General features: G+C 44.7%; 1 protein-coding gene across 1 annotated transcript in view; it reads right to left on the bottom strand.

The window, feature by feature from the left end:
* The window catches only part of MINDY4B (MINDY family member 4B), a 37,239-nt gene extending 24,339 nt beyond the window's left edge, over window positions 1–12,900 (bottom strand). Inside the window, exons 1-5 of the mRNA XM_049628689.1 lie at window positions 12,794–12,900; window positions 12,535–12,562; window positions 10,718–10,885; window positions 1,943–2,062; window positions 1,114–1,205 (exon numbers count right to left, since the gene is read on the bottom strand). Coding sequence (XP_049484646.1) covers window positions 1,114–1,205; window positions 1,943–2,062; window positions 10,718–10,885; window positions 12,535–12,562; window positions 12,794–12,900 — 515 coding nt within the window. The remainder of the gene's footprint in view (window positions 1–1,113; window positions 1,206–1,942; window positions 2,063–10,717; window positions 10,886–12,534; window positions 12,563–12,793) is intronic.
* Between the last annotated feature and the right edge of the window lie 291 nt (window positions 12,901–13,191).

Here is a 13,191-nt window from a genome sequence, read left to right as displayed (position 1 = left end):
TGGCTATTTGGGGGAATTACAGAGATTTCCTAGGTCTCTCCCATGTATACAAGAGGTATACATGTTATTTTTTTTTTAATTTTTTTAATGTTTATTTTTGAGAGAGAGAAAAAGAGAGAGAGAGAGAGAGAGAGAGAGAGAGAGTGTGAGTGGGGCAGGAGCAGAGTGAGAGGGAGACACAGAACCCAAAGGAGGGTCCAGGCTCTGAGCTGTCAGCACAGAGCCCAACGCGGGGCTCTAAGCCACGAACTGTGAGATCATGACCTGAGCCGAAGTCGGACACTTAACCAACTGAGCCACCTGGGCGCCCCGAGGTATACATGTTATTAAGCTCGTGTTTGTTTTCCTCCTATTAATCTGTCTTATGTAAAGTTAATTATTAGACTAGCCAAAGAAGCTAGAGGGGTAAAAAAAAAAATTTTTTTTTTTTTCTCTCCAACAAGGCCTTCCCTTCATAAATCACTTGCATAAAGAATTCTCATCTCTGGCTCTGCTTTTCAGGAAACTGGCAATTCATGACCTTAGAATAAATTATACATTTAGTTCCTGTTTTGAGTGATAACTTACCCTGCTGAGGGCAGATATATACCTTTACTTATGTATATTTTTTCTAATATCAAGCATAGAGCTTTGCCCATGATAGGGGCTTGACTTCTAAGTAAAGTAATCTGAACCGATTTTCTTGAATAAGCAACTACCAAACACAGTACTTTGTTAGCCTAGTTAAATAGGAGAATTATCGGGGCTTTATCGGGGCTTTTAAAAATCACCCCTTTTGTTCCTCCTTGAAATTGTCAGTTTGGGGCTTCCCACCAAATATTTTTAAGTAAGCCCACCTGAGACCAGGGGCATCATTTTAGCTGACAGGAAGGTCTGCAGTGGAGCACTAAAACTGTCAACCTTATTCCTGCAACCAAACATTGAGAGTGACTCCAGGAAAGTCCTCCCCAATCACAAAATCCCGTCCGTCTGGGAGAACCAGAGCCGTTTTCGTCTCGTGAGGCAAGTCTACTTCCTGAGGTCACCCAGGGGATTTTCCATAATGACCGTTTGGCACATAACAGTTCTTGTGACATGAGGAATGTGTCTGAGAAGTGCTTCTAGGCCTCTTACCTGTGAAAGTTACAGTCCTTTCCCTTCCTGGTAAACAACAAGTCTTTGATGATGAATCCTTGAACTGCCATCTGAATGCTTCGGGCACCTCCCTGAAACGGGGAAGATAAATAGTGAGGTGTGTGAGGCTGGGGGCAGGCTGTACAACCGTAATGGAACCTCTTGGGGCCAATATGACAAAGAAGAACTCTGGGAAATGGATGTGACCTATCCTTTACTGACCTGTCCCTCCTGGTATATACAGCATCCCCTTAGCTTAGTGAAGGGACACTGTACTCCATATGTGGGTTGTGGTCAGATGCCATGGCTGGGCCGGAATCTTCACTGACCAGCTTCAGTAGACCAGCACCTGGGGACATCTGTCCTCTTCCACCCTACCTTCGCTATGCTCCTGCTTCATAGCAAACTTTTGGATTTGTAGGATGTACGGAACTTGTTGGCTGGTCTTTGAAATCTCTGTGTGACTAGTAATTGATGACCTGAATTACTGAGATTTTAAACAAGCCAGAAAGAAGCTCCTGGATCTCCTCCTGCCTTCTAAATCCTCAGGGATACTTAGAACTTGGAGAGAAGAGCCAGGAAACCTTGAATTTGGGAGGGCAGGGTGTGCGACAGCAGGGAAGGAGTGTGAGACTTTGCTCTAACCCTGACAGTAAATTGTAATTTTAAATAGTCTCGTATCATTTAAGGCTAAATGTTAAATTATATTAAATATGCTTTGACAAATGATTGTAATGAAAACATACATTCATATGGATAAAGATGGAAGGAAACATGGCTAGGGAATATGGGATTAGGATTTTTAAAAAAAATTTTTACTTACTATTACCTTTCCCACTTCCAAAGTGAAGGCCAGGTCAGAAAAAGGATCATGGAACCTGAAATAGGCCTTTTTCCAGTCATAGCTGAAGACTTGGATAGTATTTCCAAAGAGGCTCTGCCGTAACTTCTGAGAAGAGGGGAAAGAAATGATTCAAACAAAGATGATTCTTCTTAGACACATTCTTCATCTAACAGCCTTAAGTAAGGTGGTGGGATTGTGGAGGTGGGCCTGTCCCCTCCCTACATCCTGGTTTAAATTTTACCCTACTCCTCTGTTTGTAATTGTAAAGTCTTGTGTGAAAGGTTCACACCAGGTTCCCTTAGACTATTGTATCCCGAAGGCTCAGTGTGTTAACCTTGTGCCCTGTTGTCCCCATCTGATTTTTGTCCCTTGTGTCTGTCTCCCCTTCCATTGCCAGCCATCTCTCCTTTATGCTTTGCAGTCCAGCCTGGGCCACTGCTCTGCCCCTCTGCCTCCTGTCACTGACGATCCATGTCACGGATATCCGGGATACCCATCTGCAGCCATGACTCTGCAGTGCTCGCCTCCCCCAGCTTTGAGTCCTTCTCTCTTGCTCTAGGAAAGAGAAACAGACAGGACTCTGTTTCTAGCTTGAGTACAATATTGATTTAAATGATACTAAACAGGGGCGCCTGGGTGGCTCAGTCAGTTAGCTGTCCGACTTTGGCCCATGTCATGATCTCACAGTTCATGGGTTCAAGCCCCGCATCGGGCTCTGTGCTGATGGCTCAGAGCCTGCAGCCCGCTTCAGATTGTGTGTCTCCCTCTCTCTCTGCCCCTCCCCTGCTCACGCTGTGTCTCTCTCTCTCTCCTTAAAAAATAAACGTTAAAAAGATTTTTTTTAAATGATACTAAACAATCATTCTCTGTCCTCTTGCCCCCAAATTTTTAAGGTTTTGCTGGATATCCTATAACACATTGAGATTGGAGAGGGTCTTCTAAGGCTTCCCAGAAGAAACAAGCCTTTATAAATCAAATACGTGAAGAAAGGGGAATCCATCCACAATCAGGGGCATAGTAATTGCTTAGCATGTGCTTGGTCCTACCTATGTGGGGTATAGATATGTAAAAAGTCTAATACCCCGCAACTGTGTACAAGATAGAATGTGTGAAGTTCCAGAGTAAAAAGTACCTTGAGAGAACAGAGGGAGGAGAATTTCTGACTAAAGAGCTCAGGAATGCTTCATGGAAGAGATACACTTGAACTAGGCTGGCCAATGGCATCTAGCATTTATTGAGTGTTTTCTATGTACCACACACTGGTCTAAGTGCTTTACATTCATTATGTTAATTTAATTATTTGAGGTAGGTACTCTTATTATCCTCCTTCCACAGGGAAGTACCCAGTGGTAGAAACTGCTGGAATTTGCATCCAAATTCCAACACTACTTCTCTGCCTCCCCAGCTTTAAGTATGCGGCATCCTTGGGGTGTCTGGGTGGCTCAGTTGGTTGAGTGTCTGAATTCTGCTCAGGTCATGATCTCACAGGCTCAAATCATGATTTCACAGTTTGTGAGTTCAAGCCCAGCGTCAGGCTCTCAGATCCTCTTTCTCCCCTCTCCCCCTCCCCTGCTCCCACACTCTCTCTCTCTCTCTCTCTCTCTCTCTCTCTCTCTCAAAAATACATAAACATTTAAAAACAAGTATGTGTCATCCTGTAATTGCTGTCATTTTTGTGGGCCAATCATTATTTAATTAATATTTTTCATTAGCTTGAGCTACTCTTTTATAAATTAAAAAATACTTATTTAATAGGGACACTTCTTGTCACATCTTTAAGTGGGAATCAAAATCACTTATTTAAAAAAAATAAATCACCATATTTAAAAAAATAATGGAAATAAAACAATGTTATTGACTTATGCTAGAAACTATCACCTATGAAAGCTTTGCCTGAGCTCACATTCTATTTAATTAAGAAAGGAAGTAGGAAGTGTTAAAGAGGTGTGAACATGTGCACCACTTACAGAGTCTTTCTTCAGGGCCTGCCAGCATGAAGAAGGGCTCAGTGAAGAAGGTGACTCAGTCTATTTAATGTCACTTAATAACGTATCCCTAAAAGCAGCCATGCTCTAGCAGAGGCACACATCCCACACTCTGGGACAGACCACATAATGACCTATTTCCTATAATGGAGGGGAGGCTGGACAGAGAAGACCTGCAAACACACACACACACACACACACACACACACACACTCACTCATGCATGCACACACAGAGAGCACCCAGAGTGTCCAAGGACAGGGAGTGGTTCAAAGGAACGAGGAGACTCTGTGGCAAAAAGGAACGATCAGCCCAATTTATCCAGAGCCTAATGGTTTCTAATAAGGGCAGATGCAGGAGAGTGAGCATCTGGAAAGTTCTCCCCTTGTCAGACCAGGGTCTGGTTCCGTGGCTGGAGTTTATTTCCTGGCCACCTCTGCTCCTTCCTTGAAAGAAAAGATTGTCTCTACAAAGAAAGAGAGGCAGGTGCATTTCAGTGTGAGCCCAGAAGTGCACTTGAAGACAAATGGTTTGTCCGGTGGCTCAGGGCAACAGCAAGAGAAGGAGAGGGAGAAGAGCATAGAGTCGGCTCCCGGAAGACACAGACTCGATGTGTATCATGGCCAACGAGCCACCAACCCAGGCCATCCCCAGCAGAGGACTGAAAATGACATCAGGGCTGCACAGCACAGAAGAAAGACTGAGCACTCCCCACTCCTGTGTTGAGAAGCCCAGTTCTGCTCCTCGCTGACCGCATGAACTTGGACTGATTGCCCATCCTCTGTAAGACTTTATTTGCTTATCCTGAAATGGGGTCAACCCTTGCTCGGCCCACATCACGGCTATTATTGAATGGGAAGACATATGGAAAAGGGCTTTGGGAACCGTTAAGTGCTGATTAAATGCAAGGTGTTCTCCCTTTATGAACACACAACGTGTCTGCCCTGGAATGCTGTAGGGAACAGAGCCCCACCACAGATGAAAAAAGACCAGAGCCTGGCAGGAGGAGGGGAGGGGAAGCCGGGTATGAATGTGAGAGATTAAAACTGTTGAGACTAAGAAGGCTTAGAATGCAAATTCAATGAAAACAACTCTGCCAGCCAAACCAAGCTCCTGTTTTGGTTGCTGGATGTCACTTCCAACTTAGGGAGTGTCACCATCCAGATGCACCTGTGTCCGACTTAGAACAGAGAGGCGGCATTATACTAATTGGATCCAGGAAGTGGGAGGCGATAAGCACCTTAGGCACATTGATAAAACACATGCATGCCAGGGAGTTGGGAGATAAACCCCCAGAAGTCCAGGGGCTGCTGAATCAGTGAGGTTCGTAGGGGAGCAGTGGGGTACCACGTTGTTCCACAAGTGAGGCACAATTGTCGCACCGTGTTCCAAATACTACACAGGAGATACAATGCTTCTTGGCTTTCTTTGGATTTTAGAGGCAACTTAAACCAGAGTTTGATGTGCTGCTCTGACCTAATTATTGGGTAGCTTACAACGCCACCAGTTGTGAGTGGGCACAGGGTATGAAGAGGTTCTGCAACAAGTCCAGGCTTCCTTACAAGCAGTCTGACCCGCACACCCAATAGCATGGAAGAATCTGTGGCGAGCAGGGATGCTGTAGGGAGCCCCTGTCAAGACCCACTAAGACCCAAGTGAAGTCAACTGCTGACAACTATTTTCACTTGAAAAGCTGGTCCTGGACTGCCTGAGGTTCCCAATAGAGACTGAATATCTGACCCTGGGTCACAAATGACTATGTGAGTTAAACTGCCCACCGTGACCCGGGCACACTCAGCAGGATTCATCGTAAAGTATAAATGATATATGTGATTAGCCTGGCTTATATTCAGTAATATGCATATGTCATTGTGCTGCCTGGTAACTGGACACACATGGTAAATGGTCCTAATAAATGACTGAAATGATCATTATTATTTAACACAAGCATGGTTTATAGTTTTTCTCTTTTCACTTTGTTAGTTTTCCAGGATTTGTAATGAATAACTCTTTCCTGATTGCTATGATGATGATAATGATGATCATTATCTCGCATGCCCACACATACACACACACACACACTCATGCACTCACACACACACACATGCACATGCTCACACACACGCACGCACACATACACACACACACTCACACACACATACACCCCCGAAGACAGAGGTCCTGGATCATTCTTCCTGATGTGTTTAATTTCCTTGCCTTGACTGCCTTTTCTCTGGTCCCTGGGCTTCTATTTTCCCTGTGACAACCTTGCCCATCCTGTCCTCTCCCACCTCTGCACCTGTCCGCATCCCCAACCTGAGATAGAATAATTTTCTGAAGCTTCTTCTCTACATCATTTCTTTCCTTAGAAATTACTGGCTCATCATGGAATCAGACTTTCGAGTTAGCAAAACCTAAGAAACGTTTCTCTCCTAGCCTGTCAAATAGAGTGGTAGATTCTTGGCTTGATCATGTTCACCATGGATTCCTCAGCATCTGGTACAGTGCCGGGTGCACAACAGGCTGGCCAGAAGTAGTTGCTGAATTAAAAAAGTTTTTTTTTTTAACGTTTATTTATTTTTGAGACAGAGAGAGACAGAGCATGAACAGGGGAGGGTCACAGAGAGAGGGAGACACAGAATCTGAAACAGGCTCCAGGCTCTGAGCTGTCAGCACAGAGCCCGACGCGGGGCTCGAACCCACCGACCGCGACCGCGAGATCGTGACCTGAGCCGAAGTCGGACGCTTAACCGACCAAGCCACCCAGGTGCCCCAGTAGTTGCTGAATTTTAAAACAATCTAATTCAGCCCTTTCATTTTACAATGAAAAGCTTTGGGACACAGAGCCGTTATGTGTATGTAAATGGCAGCTCCAGCACCCAAATGCAAGCCTTTCGACTTGTATGGTAAGAGTCCCAGCAGGAAACAGATGGCACGCCCAAGTCAGGATAATTAACTTGAGGAAAGTTTAAAACGGACTATTTACAAAGATATGGACGGCATGTGGGGAAACCACAGTGGCCAGCGCAGGGTCCCACAGCTAGCAACAGTATCTCCCGTAGACCTGGAGGGGCTAGGAGGGAGGAGGGGGGACCTGAAGCAGAAAGGACAGAGTCCTGGGGAAAGAGCTTCCAGAAGAGGAGAGGGATTCCGCCAGCTGTGCACAGCCTGTCTTCTTTCCCTTTCCTCCCTCCAGGCCCCCTCTAAGGCTCCCATTGTTCAAACTCAATAGGAAGCCGGAGGAGGAGGGAGCCCTGGTGATGGAGTCCCTACAGGTCAGTCTTGGCAGAAAGCAGGTTGGGGAAGGGTGGAGTGCCTCTGAAGGAGCACCTGGATGATACCCATTGCCCTGCACTGAGATGTGGCTCTAGGGGATTGTCCAGAGCAGTGAATTAATTAAGCAAACATCTCCTGAGGTCTGACTGTTGGCCAGGCCTTAGGCTGGGGCACCAGGCTGTGCTTCCGGCTTCCAAAAAGCCACCCCACTACCTATCATCCTCCATTGGAGCTTCATTCCTCTGGGGCTCCGCCAGAATATTTTGATCTCCCGGCATTGCATTGTTTAATACCATCCTGCTGGCTGGTATTGCAAAGACACCAGGGGTTTGTTTATTGACTGCGGATAAAAGAGGCTACGGGATTGTGTTCCAGGCTGGGTTCTGGAGAAGGGCCTGGTTGGGCAGGAGGGTGGGAAACTGCCCTGGAGGGAAGGCAGGCAGTTTGGGGTAAGGGCGGGGAGGTGCTGGGGGAAGAGCAGAGGGGAGGAGGATGCTTACCTTCTCCACAACCTTACCTGGGCCGGGAGCCTTGGCTGGCATTCGCACACACGGTAAGATGTTAGGTTGGGGGAAGGCGGAAGGCTGCAGTGTGGGAAATGGGGCAACAAAGGGTGAGAAATAAAAGAGCTGGGGAGGGAGAAGGTTCGTAGGGTGCTCCACCCACCCCATCCTTTCTCAGCAGAATCCCAGCAAGGAGTGAGTGTGCTCAAGTCAGGAAATCCCATGCATCCCTACCCTCAACAGGGAGGGAAAGGAGAATGGCAGAATGACAACAAAAGGCATTCTCAAGTGAGTATTAGGATTCAGTAGCTCTGATAATTTGCCAGGCAGCTGCATGGCTGAAACGTCCTCGATTAGAATTGGTCAGGCTTCCAAATCGCCCCCCTGGAATCCACGTGTTCAGAATCCCAAGGCTCAGCATCTCGAAATCCCAGGGTGTGTTTAATTAATGCTACTGCTATTTAAAGGACACACTATCATCTGGCCCACATAATGGGAATAAATTCAAATTTTTTTTTTTTTTTAAGAAGAAAATCGATTATCTCCACTTCTGGGACTTCCTTAACACTCCATCGACTCGGGTTCAGGCTACAGTGGTCTGATTCTTTTGTCCCCCAGGCTCTTCCAGAGGGAGAGAATTACCTTGGAACAGTTATGGGGGAGGTCTGCAATCACACCACGTTTGTGTTGGTAGAGAAGTCTCAGACCGAGACTCTCTTGCTTCCACAGTATAAAGAGAAACCAGAAGATTTTGGAAACATCTGCGAATGCTTTTTTTTTTTTTTTCCCTGTTTTTAAAATTTCTATGTGAGTTTTTAAAAATAGATTGCACATTCACATGGTTCAAAATCCAGAGAGTACAAAAAGGTATGCTGAGGGAAAACTCCCTCCCACCGTGTCTCCTGCCCTACTCTTTCCTGGCTCTGTTACATTATCTGAAGCCTTCTAGAATTTCTGTAAGCCTATATGGGCAAATGCCAATATGCCATCATAGTTTTGTCTTGTATTCATAGACAAGGTGGCCTACTGTCCCACTGTGTATAAATTCTAAAATGACCGTAGAAATTCATTACAGAGCCAGTAATACATTTTTATTAAAGATTGTTTGTTAAAAACATTATCTCATCCATTAAAATACAGGTAGTCACTCTAACGTCTGGTGCTATAGTCCACTCTAGGCAGAATCACCGCGGAGGCTGGAGACTCTAACAGGATTACGTATTCATTACCTGTCTTCATTCCCTGAAATGTGAGCCATTCACTAGATACATGAGACACAAGTTAAGGCACTGTCCAGGGGCTGTGAGGCCAATGACCCGGTGCAGCATCTCATGAGAGCCCTTCTGACCTATCTTCCTGTGACATCTGGCATTTGAGCAAAAGAGGGAAGGTGGATTGAGGCAGAGAGATTTGTGATGAGAAAGAACAGTGGGCCCCTAAGTACATTTATACTGCAAATATGACAGGAAAGAGAGTCGCTCTATGAAGCCTGTGAGGAAATGCATGATAAAAAAGAACGCGGGACCCTGTATTGGATGATGTCCCATCTGAGGACCTTAAGGGAAGGCTATATTCAGCGTTGGAAATACTACAGCCAGAGCCAACTTAAAAAGCAGACGGAGGGGCGCCTGGGTGGCTCAGTTGGTTGAGCATCCGACTTCGGCTCAGGTCATGATCTCGCGGTCTGTGAGTTCGAGCCCTGCGTCGGGTTCTGTGCTGACAGCTGAGTCTGGAGGCTGCTTCGGATTCTGTGTCTCCCTCTCTCTTTCTGCCCCTCCCCCACTCATGCTCTGTCTCTCTGTCAAAAATAAATAAACATTAAAAAAAAAAAAAAAAAAGAAAGAAAGCAGACGGAGACTGTGTGGTTTCCCCAGAAGGGGTTCCAGTCCCCACTCATCCCTCTCAGGGACCCTGTGTGCAGTGCACAGACTGTGGAACCGGATGTACAGGACGGGCCTAACTGTAGGACAAGTGTTGTTGGTCCTCGCCCGTGTGACCAAGCTAGTCTTCGGTGGTTTCTGCAAGGTTGCCCCGGTGTAGGGTGGCATGTCCTCAGGAAGGAAGTGCTTCTTCCAATTCTTGTTCTTAGGGTCCCCAGGAAAAGTCTCTGCGTGAGGCTCCAGAATGTAGTGTGGAGTTTGAAGGGACAGGGTAAATGTGGGAAAACAGTCCTGAGAAGCCGTGAGTTTCACTACGACTGAAAGAATTATCTTGGGTGCAATCTAACTGAAGGAATCTCTCACCCTAGCTGGTACTTTTCCCCTGGCTTGATACATGCCTTAGCTTCCCCAGTGCCCAATCACGCCTCTTTGACCTTGACAGCTGGGCCTTCGGACATTTGCCAAGGCATTGCCTCCAGCCTTGTCCTGTTTGACCCAATGAGATGCTGCTAGTTTGCCTCCTAGCTGGGTCTGTGCCTCGGCTGGTGGGGGTCTTTGCTCCGACTCATCAGGTTTGGAACTAAGCAAATGGTCCCTGGGATCGGTAGCTTCCAGATCCTTAGGTTCTTTTCAAACCTGGATGTTATTCGGCAGCCCCAGAAAACATTTCTTCCTGAGATCAGCTCCTTGCCCAGGCCCAGGCCCAGCACAGGGCTTCACCTCCCTCCCTCCTGCCCATGCACAGACAGGGTCCTGCCTTACACAGCTGCATGGCTTTATGCATGGTTGTTTATACCACTCGTCACCTGCCCTACCCCACACTATAGAGTGACTTATTTGAAATTAACTCCCTCACTACCTCAAATTTAATTGTCACACAAAGGAAGTGAATAGAGAGACTCTCAGAGTTGGGGAGGAAAAGACTGTAACATCACCAGTGTCCTTGAAAAACACCATAAATAAGTCATTTTAATTATATTCTCCCTTTACCAATAACAACCGTGTGTAGTCTTATCTTCAATAATACTGTCACATGACAGGAGATAAGATTCCCCAGCCTTGTTGTTGGGGGAAGATTACGTTTCCTTTCATGTTTAATTGACAAGCTATACTTACCGTGGCCATTGCCAGGGAGATAGGAGAGCCGCCTGATTTTGAAGAGATGATAGAGGGTTTGGGGATAGAACAAAGGCTACTGGATGGCAAATGTCCTTGTCCCCTGGGCTGAGGTATCCCTGTTGCATTTTCAGTTTCGTCAGCTGATACATGGTTGCCGTCATGATTCTGTGTAAAATGCCACCACCAAAAAACAAAGCAAACAGAGCTGGTGACGACCTGTTTCCCCTCTCTTCTCTCTTTCTCTCTGAAAAATCAGTGTTCAGAAAATATTGTGTCCCTTTGAAAGACATCTGAAAATGGTGATAAATAGCAATAAAAGAGGAAGGAAAATCCCAGTGTCTGTGTCAAAGGGGTTTCTCACAAGTTTTATGTGGCTGGGAGAGGTTAAATGTAACTATGGAAACATAATTAATGCTATCAAGACCTTGACTTGAAATTATGTTTAGAGAAAAGTGTAAATGTCACTGTCTCTTATTTCGAGAAGACAACATTTTATAAACATTGAGTCTTTCCAGTCTATACGCGATGTTTCTCATTGTGTTTTTAACTGGCCAATAAAGGAAGTCAGGCTACCTCCTGATAATTCTCTCAGATTCCTGCTCCCTAAGAAGTGAGTATAATCTTTTTTTTTTTCTTTAAAAAAATCCATCCCCTCCCTTTAAGGAAAAAAAAAAATCTACTTTTTCTTTTCTTGACTGATTCTTATGGCATTTAAATATGTTAGAATCAACCCTTCTTCCAGTTTACTTAACTTCTATACTGATGTCATGAAACAAATCTGCCCTGTTGGTAGCTAAAACATGAAGGAAACTGCCTTCTTAGTTTTCTGGATTCCTAGAGGCAAAGATGCTCTCTTATCTCAGAAACACAGCATCCCAATGGCAGACTACTATTGGGATATGATGCATTTTGTAAATCAAACAGAAAATCTTACATTTGTGGCAATGGGTTTCCCTCACCCTGTATAAAGCGTAACTTGACATTTATAATTTTTTTTCCCTTCAAAGATTGTTTTATCTTTTGAATATTCTATTCTCCCAAACGGTAGCTATTTCCATTTAATGCTTCCAGGACTAAAATGGAAGCATTATCTCCCTGATTCTAATTTAGACTATGGTTAAGAAAGTTTTAGCACAAATAAGGCTTTTGATTACAGGTCACTTGTAGGAAGATGCTTTAGCATTACCGTTAAAATATTAATAATTCAGTTGTTTGATCATATCATATATTAGTGATGCGAAAATCACCCTAATATTTTGTGCCGTGTTTGTTCAGAGACTGAATTAATATCTGAAATACCAAGTTCATTACCTTCTAACCTTTTCAGGTTACATGAGATATCTTTCATCTTATAATGTATAACAGATTTTAAAATACCTTGTAACACCTGAATTCGGTCACCTTTCCCTTATTTGAAAATGATGAAGGAAAACAGTTTTTCAGAAGCGGAATAAAGATGATGGTACTTTCAAAATCACTTTTCTTCGCGAACACTGAAGCATTTGGCTATCAGAACCTAGTGTTATTTCACAAGTTTAAGAACTCTAGATTCTAATATTACTTTTTTCTAAAATAATAACCATATGGTGCTCTTAGTGATGAAAAGTACTCTTAAAAGTAGGAAGGGATTTTCATGAAAAAAGAAAGCATGAGAAAAGATTTCAAAGGGCTTTCTAGTTTTATGTGTTCACACATTAAATGCTGGGTGCCTGAGTGACATTCTGTGAGTAAAATAAATGCAGATTATGCTGTTAATGTGATTGTTTGAAGAAGCAACGAGAGGAAAACACACTGGCTTTGAGAAAAGTAATTACCTGAGGAGTTGCATTATTGGTTCCCAACCTGTAAATGAAAGAGAAAACATCAAGGAAATTACTCTTACTCAACCCACAAACCTCTTCAAACCCAACCTTGCTAGGGCAGCGTCTCTCTACAAATGGTTATACCCGAAGCATCTTAAATGTAAACCCATAATGGAGACTTCTCATGTAGCACAACATAAAAGCTGATTTCTTGCTTACACACCAGAAATCCCTCTGGTTCTAGAGAAACGAGAAAACAAGAACATCTTACCCGCGATAACTAAAGATCTCCCGCCATTTGTCAAGAAATGAAATTTTCCTAGTTATCTCCTCTAAATCCAGCTCCCGGGAGCTTTGTTCCTGGTCCGAGACTTGCATAGTCCCTTGGGTAATGCAGGGAACTGAAGAAGGGAGTTGTTTCCTTGGGAGACAGAGGTCTGGCAGAGGGGACGAAAGACGCTGGCTCTGCGGACGGCGAGCTGAAAAGCTCTGCCTCTTCGGACCATCGAGGTCACACCACACGGATGCTGCTCTGGGCTCTCTGTAAGCCCCTGCCATCAGATCACGATTAAACTTTCATTAGAGGTGGAATACTTTGTGTATTGCTCTCTGTACAGATGCTGTGAACGTTTAATCTGAGACACACGCTTATAAACAAAAGGATTGCAA

The sequence above is a fragment of the Panthera uncia genome, chromosome C2 (assembly GCF_023721935.1).
Source record: "Panthera uncia isolate 11264 chromosome C2, Puncia_PCG_1.0, whole genome shotgun sequence".
Lineage (NCBI taxonomy): Eukaryota > Metazoa > Chordata > Mammalia > Carnivora > Felidae > Panthera > Panthera uncia.
Note: the sequence above shows the minus strand (reverse complement) of the source record. Positions and strands in the feature narration are given on the sequence as shown.